The sequence below is a fragment of the Halichoerus grypus genome, chromosome 5, assembly GCF_964656455.1.
Source record: "Halichoerus grypus chromosome 5, mHalGry1.hap1.1, whole genome shotgun sequence".
Lineage (NCBI taxonomy): Eukaryota > Metazoa > Chordata > Mammalia > Carnivora > Phocidae > Halichoerus > Halichoerus grypus.
Window position 1 is genome coordinate 109,837,830 of NC_135716.1, and position 13,329 is coordinate 109,851,158.

Here is a 13,329-nt window from a genome sequence, read left to right on the forward strand (position 1 = left end):
GACTTCCCTAGAAAAAAAGTAGGAGACTCTGCTCTCTCCCTAAAACCCATCCAGTCTGTCTTGGAGGCAACTACAGAGTAATAAAAACGGAATGATGGCAGGTACTTTGACAAGACCTTATACAGTGCCACTTAGAATAAGAATTAACATTCTCTTGCCTGACAATTTTACAGGAAAGCCCAAAGAGGAAGCCAGAAATAGATTCAAAAAGCCCAATGCTTATGACAGGCACAAAAAAAAAAAAAAAAAAAAGTCTGATGATAATTTTTTAATTTCATTTTTGGTTTCTCTACACTTGGGCGGAAGTAACTCAGTCCCACGAATGTCTTCTTCAGCGTGAGAACAATCCTTTCTGGAACCACAGGGCTGCAGATGTCATGCTGGAATTCTCCCAAGGGCAAACCGCCGGACTGGGGGAGCTCTTCCTCAGTCACTACCCCGAGCTGGGCTGGGCTGAGCCTGGGCTAACTGACCTCCGGACCTGTGGGCAGACACCTGCATTTGCACCACCTTTACAGGATGCAACCCTCGCTAAAGGCCGGGTGAGGTGGGAAGGCCTTCGCGGCCGAACCGCGGGCGAGCGGTGCTCACCGTCAGCCGCTACTTGGCCGCGGATTCCGAGGCTCGGGCCCCCCACCCGTACCCCCCGTGCCCGGAGCGCCGGGGCAATGCTCTCGGCGGCCCCAGCGAGCCCGGAGCCGCTCCGGGCCGTTCAACTTGTAAGTGCTGCCGCTCCCGGCCGGGACAGCACCGTAACCGAACGGTACGGGAGAATCCTTGCCTCCACCTCGAGAACTCCTTCCAAAGCGTCCCCGCTTTCTTCCCCACAGACCCGCCCACTCAGGCCGGACGTCGGGGTCGCCGGCCTGGGTGGCCCGGGGGTCAGGGGGCCGGGAGGCCGGGGAACCCGGTTCCCCGCCGCACCTGGAGCCGCCGGGGCCGAAGGGAAGCGTCGCGCTCCGCAATTGAATCACGGTGAATCACCCCTCGGAGTTTCCTCCCCGGAGGAGGCGGGACAGGGGAGGGGACTGGCCGGGGGCCGCCCACCGCGACGGCCAGTGACCGGGCCGGGAGCGGGAGTGGGGAGGAGCGGCGGGGGCGAGCCGGGGGCCGGCGGAGGCGCGGGCGGCCGCGCAGCTCTTTAAAGCGCGCCCCGGCGCGGGCTCCCCCAGACTCGGGTTTCCCCGCACTCCTTCCCGCTCTCGCACGCTGCCCATCGGCGCCTCCAGCGCAACCTCCCTAGTTTTCGGGGCGCAACGGAATCCTCCCGACCTCGCCGCCAGCTCGTGGACATGGAGACCCCCACCTGGCCCCGGGTGCCCTGCCCCGAGGCCGCCGTCGCTCGGATGCTCGTGCTCGGCTGGCTCCTCCTGCAGGTGGCCGGAGCCTCAGGTGAGTGGCACCCGCCCCCGAAACCCAGCGGCGCGCGGGCGGGAGAAGGGGGCTCGCCCTGCTGCCGGGAGGTGCCCCGCACCCGCCTGAGGCGGCCGCTCTCACGCAGCGGAGTCCGAACCAACCCGGCCCCCGAGGCGCGCAGGCGGGGGAGGAAGGGTAGTGGTCCGCGACCCCTTCTGCTGGAGAAGCTTAGTCCGGAGTCCGTCGGGATGGCCTACAGGGATTTGTGGCTCCCGCTTTGAGTTTAGGGAAAGTGTTTCCCAGTAATCTGCAACCTTGAAGGTGGTGGACACGGATCCGCACCTGTCCTGGTCAGCGTGCCGTGTTTGGATATTATCCTTCATTGCACGTCCACTTTCCTTGATAAAGAGAGGCCCTTGTGGTCTTTTCTTGGACGTCTTTGGTTTAGATTGAGTTAGAGGCAATCCTGTTGCAAAAAGTCGCTTGGATTGGAGCACCACATCGTGCATGCCCCATATGCTTATAACGTGTGTGGGGCAGGGCAGAGACTGTGACCCGCTGAGTACTGGCGAAGCGGACCTTAATAATAACGCATCCTAACGGAACACATCCGACGGTGTGACAGGCCACACTTCTGCCTAGCTGTCCGGAGGTTTCTATATAGAGACATGTTAGATAAAAATGGGAAAAGTCAAGATTTGGCTTTCTTACGGTGTGCAGGCCTAACCTCTCTCACACGCGTGGGATCTGCCCCTTTCCATAACTTACCCAAAACCCTTCTTACCTGGCCTTCCCTGGTGAGTTGAACCTCTGAGTCCTACACTTCCTGGGCTGGGCCTTAGACATCGCAGGAGGCTGAAGGCTCCTGAGCTGTGTTTCCAGGTCAAGTTATCTCAGGGCTTCCCACCACCCCCCTCCCCCACCGTGAATAATTTCAAACAAGGATTTTGAGATCCTTGCGTCTTTTCTTAGATTACAAGATCGATCTTGCCGTGAGGATGTTCAGAGACCTTAACTAAGAAAATTAAAAACTTGAAAATTTTTTTTTTCTTGACAATTCAGTAATGAAGCTTTTGTGGTTGGAAAAAAAATTAATATGAGATTAATGGTGATGTTGGGGGGATGGAAGATGTTTTATACCATCAAGGTGAAATCGTGTGCTGAGCCCATGTAATGATAGCTGTTTCTCTGTTGTTTAAAGGGACTACAGAGGTAGTAGTAGCATATAACTTAACTTGGAAATCAACTAATTTCAAGACAATTTTGGAGTGGGAACCCAAACCCATCAATCATGTCTACACTGTTCAGATAAGGTAAGCTAGGTACAAAAGAAAAAGAAAAAGAAAATTAAAGTTTTTAATGTTTCCATTTCCCTGTGCTGAATACAAATGTCTTTAAAGCTGGCGAATGGATGAGAGTATTTAACAGATGACAGAGGGCGTTCCTGGTCATTTGCAGACCAGAGCCTTACTCCCTGAAGGCTGCAACATGGCCACAGCTTCAACTGATAGAATGTTTCACTTGTTTTTGGACACAGATGGGAAAATTCCTAAGTGGAGTCTAAGCTGGGGGTAGGCGAACCTTCTTGAGCCGGCTGTGGCAGCATGGGAAGATGTTTTCCTGGATGGAGGCTAATGTCATCTAAGCACGCACGTCTTTTTCCTCGCTGTCTAGACTGTGAGCCGGATCTAACATGTTGTAGAGGAAGCGGGGAGGAGTCCAAATGTATACATTGCCCTAAAGCAGTGTTTGATTCACTCGTCTTTGGACACTGACTGAAAATTCGGTTGCATGCATGATCTCGGAGGAGGTCAAATTCGTGACTCACCAAAGCCCAGAAGAAATACTCCTGTCTGTACAGCGGGTTGTGAGGGCTGCGCTGCTCGGGCGCCCCCCTCTCTGACCGACAGCTCCCTCCGAGAGCTGGTAGGTCGGCATTTTCAATCTGAGGGTCGGACGCCTGCCGCCTATCTTCCTTGATGCTTTTCACCATATTCTTGGTGAGTTTATGGTTTCTGAAATGTTCTAGGAGGCTTGCCAGAGATCTTATTAAACAGGGGAGAGCTAATTGAATAAAGGCACAATAGAATCACTGGCTAAAAATTCAAGGTGTTTTGCTCTTTTGCTTTAGCTTGTGTCAAGCCTTTTATATGGTATTAGAAACACAGCTCCTAAGGACGGAGTGGGCCTGTGAGGTGGATGTTCTTGTTTTTCAAAATGAACTTCACGACGACTCTTGGTAAACAGGGAAGAGAACTTGTGTGTGTACATGCTGTGCATATAGTTATATAGAGAGAGCGACAGGAGTTTCAGAACCCCAGGTAATAATTTTGGTTATGATCCAACTTGTCCATTCAGCTTCCACTAATTGAGAATTAGTAATTAATTCCTCTGATACAGAACTGAAGTTTACCTAGTAAACCATCTTCATTCTGGATAATGAAAATAGGATTTCAGGAGGAATGCTTACTTCTAAATATATTCGATCTTATGTTTGGTGAATATGTGGAAATGTTTACGACCGACCTGATTTTTAAACATAAGCCTTGGTGAGCTCTAAGTTCTCGGACTTTCCAAGGCTGCTTCTGTTTCAGTAACACATCCTAGCAGAGCTGGGGCTTGTGGGTGCCTGCAGCTGGGGATGAGGGGTTCCTGCCAAGAGAGTGACCTCCCCACACTCTTGCCCCTGTGCTAGAGGACGTGTGGGCAGCCCCCCACCCCCGCACTCTTCTTCAGCCTCCCCATGGATAAATACGATTCCTGGGTGACAAGGACCATGGCAGTCCTATTGGAGAAGAGGAAACTTGCCCAGGGAGGTAAGGGATTTATTCGTTCGTGACTGCCCTGATAGTGAGTGCCCAGCCAGGTCTGGAACCAGGGTCTCCCCAGTACCTCATACCACCATCTGCTTAGGTGGGTCTGCCCCAGTCTGATATGAGGCCCCAAAGCTTGTTGGGAGGAGGAAGGAAGGCCATCCCCTCTGTGGGCCTTCTTCCTTCCTGGCTTTCCATCCCTAGAGAAAGCATTCTAACCTGCTGCTCTTCTTCACCCACCCACCCTCGCTACCAGCCTGTCCCCACTCCCAGGGTACCACTGCTGTGCCTGGAGCCCCTAGTTGGAGCTCCAACTGCATTTGCCCGCCATGGGAAGTTTTCAGTGGTCGTTGGGAAATGCTATTGGCTCAAGCCTTAGCACCCAGCCAACACCTGTAATATTGATTCTATGGAAATATTCCGAATTCTAACACTAAACTTCCAAAGCTTCTAGAAAACAGCCTGCTTCTAGATTAGTGAATCTGGCTTCTGTTGGAATTTCTTAGTAATTCAAGTGGGATATTTATTATTTCTAAACCGGGAGGTTTTGCAATACCTAGAGTAAGCTTGAAGCCTTTTAAAGTGTTACTGCTGACAATAGCATTTAGAGGAACTTAGTACAGAACCCCTTCATTACCTTTTCACAAGACTTTACTACTTTTGGGGATCTAGGCACTTGTGCTAAATTTCACCAGAGAGTACTGTGATTTCTATGTGTGAGCTGGGAGGAATCGAATACCTATCTCTCAGATGGGAAGAGGCCACAGAGCCCAGCAGGCTTTCTCCTGTTAATCTGAACAATGTGTGTGCCATAGCAATGGAGAAGAATCATCATTTCTCACTCACTTTTTAGAATAGAAGTGATACAATTATTAAAAAAATGCATTTTGGTCATTCTGGAATTAAGACTGCCTCTCTACGTTTATCACAGAAAATTAGAGAAATTTAAGAAACTAAAATATTTCTGTATCAATCTCAGTTTGTGGATTTTAGGACAAAGAGTTATGTTTGCCCGTACCCTCTTAGCCTGGATATTTAGTTCAGATTTTTTTTAAAAAATATGTACTTATGGCTCTTATGTGTGAACTGAGACAGTTGAATCCATATGGCAGCTTGTTTTCCCCCCTGATTCAACCTGCACGTGCAAACAACCTAACACTCAGCAAGGCCTGGCTACTTGAGCCCTCCGTTTAGCCCTGCTGCTTAAGGGTGGGTGGGCCACAAGGGCATGGACCCTGGTACCAAGTTCGCAGTAAGTGTTTCAGTGGAGATGTCGATGCTGGCGTACAGGGAAGGGAGACGCCAATTCTGAGAAAGCAGATCTGGAGATTCCTGGAGAAAGCAGGATTGGAGCATGGTCTTGAATGATGGGCAAGGCCCTGTGGCGGTCTGTGATGCTGAAGGAAAGAGCAGTGTGGCTGTCAATTTATGTGGGACAGAAGTGTGTGGATCCAGTGGCAGGGACATTCATCTACAAATGTTTCGGTTCTTTAGAAGAATTTCATGTTTAGCAGTTCCTTAAACTATTTCCTCTTCAGTGATGTCTTGCAAAAGAAAGATCTGTCTCAGCCTCTTGGTCTCTCAGACTGTCAGACAGGTCCTACCTGTATTGTAATGTGATAATCTTTGGTGCGCTGTATTCACATCTTGTGGAAGTGAGGGAGGCATGTCATAGAATGGGACGGACAGACTCAGCTCTCACCTCATTAGCTATGTGACCTTGTACAAGGTACTTAGTGGCTCTGAGTTTGTGTCCTTATATGTAAAAAAGATCCAATACCTTCTTGGAAGGATTATATCAAATGAAGTAACATGTGTTAAGGGGCCTGTAGAGTACCTGGCATGGTGGATTCAGTGATAAATAACCACACCAGTAATGGTCACAATCAAATGTAATATATAGAATATATGGTTATATAGATTCTATTATTGCTACATTGGCTATATTCCACATAGAATATAAAATGTGATAAAATAAGTGTGTCATAGGGACTCCTGGGTGGCTCAGTCAGTGGAGTGTCTGACTCTTGATTTCAGCACACGTCATGATCTCAGGATCATGAGATCGAGCCCCGCATCAAGCTCTATGCTCCATGTGGAGTCTACTTGAGATTCGCTCCCTCTCCCTTTGCCCTTCCCCCTACTCATGCTCTCTCCCTCTAAAAGAAATAAAATCTTTTTTTTTTTGAAGATTTTTATTTATTTATTTGACAGAGAGAGAGACAGCGAGAGAGGGAACACAAGCAGAGGGAGTGTGAGAGGGAGAAGCAGGCTTCCCGCCGCGCAGAGAGCCCCATGCGGGGCTCAATCCCAGGACCCTGGGATCATGACCTGAGCCGAAGGCAGACGCTTAACCAACTGAGCCACCCAGGTGTCCCTAAAAGAAATAAAATCTTAAAAAAAAAATAAGTGTGTTATAGAATGATACAATAAGTAGACTATAACAAATAATTGGGTCTTGATGGGAAAAAGCAATTCTCTCTCCCATGTGACCGTAACAAATTGTCTGCATTTTAAGGAAGACTGGGTGGCTCAGTCAGTTGAGCATTTGCCTTCGGCTTAGGTCACGGTCTTGGGGTCCCCGGTTGGGCTCCCTGCTCAGCGGGGAGTCTGCTTCTCCCTCTGCTTCTCCCTCTCCCCTTCCCTCCCCACCTCGTGCTCTCTCTCTCTCTCTCTCTTAAATAAAGGAAATCTTTAAAAAAAAAGATTTAACAAATGGTTGAGAGCACAGACCCCGCAGGCAAACTGCTGTGGGACTTGGAGCTGGTCACCCTTCTCACCTCGCCTCCGTAGCCTTATCTGTGACAAGTGCGTCATTACAGAGCCAGCCCCAGGTTGCCACGAGGACTTTGCTGAGCCGCCGCCTGCTCCCACCACGTGCGGGGGCTGTTGGTGGAACACAGTACCATGGCCAGAAAGCAAGCTGCCACCGATGAGATCCTAATGTTTCATCCCTCTTCCTTCCTCTTCCTTCCTTTAGCCCTAGACTTGGAAATTGGAAGAGCAAATGCTTCTACACCACAGATACAGAGTGTGACCTCACCGATGAGATTGTGAATGACGTGAATCAGACCTATGAGGCGCGGGTCTTGTCCTACCCAGCTGATGCCACCGATTACTCTGGGGAGCCTCCATTTACAAACTCCCCAGAGTTCACACCTTACATGGAGAGTAAGTACTCTGTAATAACCTTTCAGTCTTGGCCTGAATATTTTTGTGAGCTTGTGACTCTTGGGGCTATTACATAAAGACTGTGCATCCATACACAGATCCTCTTTCTCAGAACCTTGTAAGGGCCACGGCCCTCTGGGCTCATTCCTGGTGTGGTTGGAGGTTCACAGAATGTAAACTCCGCAGTTGCTAACAGTGCCATCACGAGACTTTCTCCACTGGTCTGTCCCCAGGCCCTCGCAGCAACTGGCTGGATGGAGGGGCTGGCGGGGAGGGGGGTGCACTCCACCAAAGCTGGAGCTTCAGCATTTCCCCCAGATTTATTTAGGAGATTATATATGACAGATGCACATAAATCCCCTGAATATTTTCTTCCATAGTGAGACCAGAAGTCCCAGGCTAGGGTTTTCACAAATAGTCACAAATCCGTGGGGTAGGTCCAGTTTCCCTCTGAGTCCACAATCAGGCTTACTGACCTTTTTAAATAACCCGACCATGATCGGAGTCCCGAGATGTGCTGGCTCTCGCCTGGCCCGCTCCCAGCCTGCCTCCTTCATGCCAGCTTGGAAAATGAGGAATGCTTCCCTCCCCAGCTTTTGCCCCAGTAAGCTGACCCTAGCACCTAAAAAGGGAATGCAGAGGATTCCAGCCAAGTAGGAGATATAAAAAAATTTTTTTCCCTTGGTCAGGACTATAGTTCTGAGCTAGGTATTTTTAATAAACGAATGTAGCACATTGAAGAGAGTGAAATCAGCTGCCCTTTCAAGAAGAATTAGAACGAAAGGTTAGAATGAAAGGGTTATGTTTTTTATCCAGTGCTTTTGTATTGATGCTCTGAGCGCCCAGTGAGGGAGAATGCTGTCTGCTGGCAGGGATGGTGAGAGGCTGAGGGGCAGTCCACCACCTTTCCCCTCCGCTGTCTACATTGAGGATGGAAATAGGAAGCAGCCTAACCCCCAAGTGAGTCTCTCTGCCTTCCCCGAGCCCCCATTTGCCAGAGCCTGTCTTCAGACTCCTGTGTGGCCCTCACGTGTGTGTCTCTCACAGGTGCTCAGCCACGACCACCCCTCAGGGACCCTGCAGGGCCCGTGTTACTCATGCCCCTTTAGTCAGATCATCATGATTTCCTTTTATAGTTCTTGAGTTTTTTGTAAGCCACTTCAAATCCCTTCTTGGTGTAAGATAGAAAATATTTTATAGGGGCGCCTGGGTGGCTCAGTCATTAAGCGTCTGCCTTCGGCTCAGGTCATGATCCCGGAGTTCTGGGATCGAGCCCTGCATCAGGCTCCCTGCTCCGCGGGAAGCCTGCTTCCCTCTGCCACTCTCCCTGCTTGTGCATGTGCTCTGTGTGTGTGTGTGTGTGTGTGTGTCAAATAAATAAATAAAATCTTTAAAGAAGAAAGAAAAAAATATTTTACATATTAATTTTGCCTGTGCTCACACACACATGCACGCACACCCACTTATGTGAAATTTGTGTTGAATTACGGGGATTTATTCTGCAGCCACACAGCCTAAGCAGGGCAGAGAGCTGGGCCATTGCAGAGACGCAGTGGTTAACACTGGTTCCCTGAGGTACCAAGGACATAGCCTGGTCTTCCCCACAACCCCTAATTTATTGTATCGAAAATATGGAACCTTACACAACTGTACCGTTTAATATAACAGCCACTAGCCACAGATGGCTACGGAGCCGTTGAAATATAGCTAACGCCATAAGTCTAAAAGACATCCTGGCTTTTGAAAAGTATCTCCAAAAATTTTTATATTGATTACAAGTTAAATGAGAATATTTGAGCTATTGGGGGCTAAACAAAATGTATTATTAAAAGTAACTTCAGCTGTTCCTTTTTACATTTTCTGATGTGATGACAAGGAAATTTAAAATGACATCTGTGGTTCCATTATATTTGCCCCAAGACGACACTGCCCTGGGAAGTCTGGGGGTTCCACTCTGGAGCCGCTTAGCGCCCGGCTGCCGGGGAGCCCATTCTGTGCAGCTCTTACATGAGGGATGACCGGGCTGTCCTTAACTGGGATAACTAAATGGAATTCCACTTGGTATAGGATTCTTTGATTCCAACGGAGCTCATTCTCTATGTTTTAGCAAAGCTTGGACTGCCAACAATCCAGAGTTTCAAACAAGTTGGGACAAAACTGAACGTGACCATACAAGACGCACCCACCTTAGTCAGGAGGAACGGCACCTTCCTAAGCCTCCAGGACGTTTTTGGCAAGAACTTAAGTTACACACTTTATTACTGGAAAGCATCAAGTACAGGAAAGGTGAGGATTCCTTCGTTTGTTTTTAATGACTTGTTTTAAGTTGTGGCTCCTTGACTTTACAGCCCACTTCTTCCCTCAGTTCAAACATGCCAGAATGGGGTGGTTGAGAGAGCAGCGTGGCAGAGGGGGAGGGGGACCTGCTGTCCCGGTTCTACCTGTGACTCCGGGCGGGGCCCCTCGGATCCGCAGGCTCCTCGGCCAAGGACTCGACCGGGTCATCTCTAAGGCTCCCACCAGCTCTCCCATTTCTTCCTCTCTGGAGGATCCCAGAGACAAAATCCGTTTTCCATTCAATGATGAATGCTTCATTCCTTTTTTCTTTTATGGCAAATATCTTCTAGAGGAGCTAAATTGGGTTAGATGGGCCTAAACTGGTCATTTTTGGTCTTGGAAGGAGCATCCTTAGCAGTTACCAGAGGGAACAGAGCAGCTAAGTCACTTCTAATCCTTTCTACGTCAGGTGTGTCCTTGCAGGCTTTTACTTCCACAGTGACTTAGGAACAGGGAAAGAATTCACTCTGAGCCCAGATGAACTCAGAACTCTTCATCTCTTAACAGAAAACAGCCAAGACAAACACTAATGAGTTTTTGATTGATGTGGATGAGGGAGAAAGCTACTGTTTCAGTGTTCAAGCAGTGATTCAATCACGGAAGTCTAACCAGAAGAGTCCAGAAAGTTCCATTGAGTGCACGCACCACAAGAAAGGTATGTTCAGAGATGAGTGGCTCTGCCCAGCATTCACCTGGGAGGCACGGATACCTTCCAGAGGAGTGGCTCCACCCTCAGAACCAAGATGGACTTTTGTTCAGGGGGAAACAGGCTTCTTGTTGTTGTTGTTTGTTTGTGTTGTGTTGTGTTGTTTGGGGGTACTCTTAACAATTTTAGGCATTTGGAAATGCTTCTGTGTTGTTCCCTTGTACTAGCTTGTGTTTTCTTGAGCCCCTACCATGTGCCAAGCTCTCTGCTGAGCACTGGACACACGGTGCATGTTTAGGATTTAGCATCAAATCACAGATCTCTCTGGAGATTTTTTCATACTTAAATTCGGATGCTGGGAGTTATGGGGGCGTGTCTGGACCAGCGGTAGCAGTACCCACTAGACATTTGTGAGCACCTGCTGTAGGTCGTCTCGTTGTCACAGAGGACTGGAAGTCTAACCCGTGAAGGGAAGAGACTGAGTCTATCACATAGTCCCTCGTGCAGGTATGTGCACACCCGGGGCCCAGACCCCCTGTGAGGAGTGATTCTTAACTGGAAGTATTGCGGGGGCTTCTGACTCATCCAATGAAGCCGAAAGCCTGAGTCTCCCTCCAGGCTTTATACGGAAAGGACCCTGAGGACATTCAGGGAACAAAAGGGTCACAGGATAGCTCCTTGCTAAGGCAAGATTTGAAAATTTAGAAACACTTTTAAGTAAATTCTCTCCTATTGATTGACCATGACGGAAGCAGGGAAGAAAAGGGTTCTCCCTCCCTTGGGTCCTGCACCCCTCTGCGCCATCAGACCCCCAGTCCTCACATCCATCTTCCTCAAGCCAGCTGGAGTTCCACTGCCTCTCTGTGTTCATACACGCCCAGATCACTGCTTCCCTGCCTCGTCTCCCTCTACTGAAATGTGACCTTTGAGAGCCATTTCAAATGCCACATCCACTAGGAAGCCTTCCTGCTGCTCCAGCCAGTTATCATCTGTCCTTCACCTGAACCCTGCCATTACTCTGTGTCTCACTCTTTGCACTGATTGTTCGTCTTCTACAATTATAATCCTGGCCACCAAGACCGGCATTATTTTTAGCCCCTACTCCCACTTATGTGTACCGTTTCCAGGCTGTGGACATTATCCAGTTTATTAAACAGCCCATTAAATGATGTTCACCACCGTCAACTGCCCTAAAACATCGAGGGTTTGACCTGTTCTTTCCTAATCAAAATGTGTTGCGGTGGAAAGAGCGGAGGAAAGAAATTTCAAATGACGCAAGAGCGTCATTTGGCGTCATTTGGGGTTATGGCCTCCGTTCCGCCCCCTGATAAATGGGATTCAAGCTCTCGAAGTTGAGGTTGACCGGTACCTTTTGTTTTTCAGAAATGCTCCTCATCATTGTAATTGTGGTGCTTGTGGCCGTCATCCTCACCATCATCCTGTCTGTGACCCTATACAAGTGCAGGAAGGCGCGCGCGCGGCCCAGCGGGAAGGAGAGCTCCCCGCTCAGCGCTGCCTAAAGCTCGTGCCCCGGGAGCAGCCGCCCGCGACCGAGTGCATGTTGCACTGTGACCAAGAACTTTTAAGACAACAGAATATATATATGGAAACACAGAGGAGTATTTGGAGCATGGAGACTCTTGGGCTCAAAGAAAGCTCTTGAGCTGACCTGCTCGCACAATTAGCATTCTGGTTTCCACGACAGCATTAGACACTTTGGAATATAACCAACGGTACAACCGATTCCAAGTTTTTAAAATTTCTATTTTAACACTATGGCACCTTTTGCACATATCATGTGTTAGAATGTATATTCTACACCCCAAATGAAACCAGAACGTCTAATCAAAAACAAATGAACAAAAGCCTTTAAAAAAAATCCTTGGGTAGATTTTTAGAAAACTTTTGAGAAGCTGACTTCAAATCATGTGGGAGAGTAAAATGGAAATTGGGTGGACTTTTCTAACATAGAACATTCTTTTGTGATATATGGTGTTTAGGTTCTTTTTTGAGTTCTTTTGGAGTTTCAAAACAATTGGCAAACTTTTATATGAATGTGTTACATGCAGAAGACTTCTGTTTTGGGGCACATTCCTAAAGCGCCTTACAGTTTAGCACTTTAACTGACTCAAATGCTATGGATTAAGCACTTGACAGCTGACTATATTTTTATAAGACTACTTATACAGACCACGTAGAGGTGATGATTGAAGGTACTGCAAGCTTTTATGGTCAATATTGTATATATTTATATAATTTTCTAAAAGGTTTTATACATGGGGATATTCTATTTATAGAAGTAATGTTCTGTTTGTATATATTGAGATAATTTATTTAATATACTTTTATATAAATAAAGGTGACTGGGAACTGTGACTATTGTATTTATTATATCTTCCATTTTATTATTTATGATTTGGTCTTTGTATTAGTTGGCTCTGCTGCAGGAACAAATGACCCAAAAATTCTCAGTGGCTCACAACATTATCTTGAATTCTCACTTACATTAGTTTGGTGGCTGCGAGTTGACTGCCGCTCTTCCTAATTATGTTCTCATTCTAGGACCCGAACCCAAGGGGAAGACTCTATTTGGGTCAGGGCAGAGGGAAAAGCAAAAACCTAGTAGTAACAGAAGCCATGTCTTGGAGGGGCGCCTGGGTGGCTCAGTCGTTGAGCGTCTGCCTTCGGCTCAGGTTATGATCTCAGGGTCCTGGGATCGAGCCCCGCATCGGGCTCCCTGCTGGGCAGGAAGCCTGCTTCTCCCTCTCCCACTCCCCCTGCTTGTGTTCCTGCTCTCACTGTGTCTCTCTCTGTCAAATAAATAAATAAAATCTTAAAAAAAAGAAGCCATGTCTTGGAGCTTTGAGCCACCTCTTAGAACTTCTGCTCACCTGTCACTGCCCCAGGCAGGTACCTGACCACACCTGACAGTACTCTGCCTACTGGGGCAGGGCACCACCAGTCACACGGCAATGGCAGGGTTTCATGGTGTCCCAGGAAGGGAGA

General features: G+C 48.3%; 1 protein-coding gene and 1 long non-coding RNA gene across 2 annotated transcripts; one reads left to right on the forward strand and one right to left on the reverse strand.

Moving 5' to 3' along the window:
• Positions 1-253: 253 nt before the first annotated feature.
• On the reverse strand, positions 254-990 carry LOC118554848 (uncharacterized). Its single transcript, XR_013448047.1, has 2 exons — positions 782-990; positions 254-481 (listed from the first exon to the last, which is right to left on the reverse strand). It is a non-coding gene; the product is annotated as an uncharacterized LOC118554848 (long non-coding RNA).
• Positions 991-1,098: 108 nt separating this feature from the next.
• F3 (coagulation factor III, tissue factor) lies at positions 1,099-12,699 on the forward strand. The gene is made up of 6 exons (XM_036122697.2): positions 1,099-1,392; positions 2,558-2,669; positions 7,150-7,340; positions 9,448-9,626; positions 10,185-10,332; positions 11,707-12,699. Exons 1-6 carry the CDS (start codon positions 1,293-1,295, stop codon positions 11,841-11,843), a joined length of 867 nt encoding a protein of 288 aa, XP_035978590.1. The 5' UTR covers positions 1,099-1,292; the 3' UTR covers positions 11,844-12,699.
• The last annotated feature ends 630 nt before the right edge of the window (positions 12,700-13,329 follow it).

Coding starts and splice junctions, on each gene's coding strand:
- F3 (XM_036122697.2), top strand. CDS start 1,293: ATGGAGACCCCCACCTGGCCCCGGGTGCCCTGCCCCGAGGCCGCCGTC. Junction 1,393..2,557: donor GCAGGTGGCCGGAGCCTCAG/GTGAGTGGCACC, acceptor TGTTGTTTAAAG/GGACTACAGAGGTAGTAGTA. Junction 9,627..10,184: donor AAGCATCAAGTACAGGAAAG/GTGAGGATTCCT, acceptor ATCTCTTAACAG/AAAACAGCCAAGACAAACAC.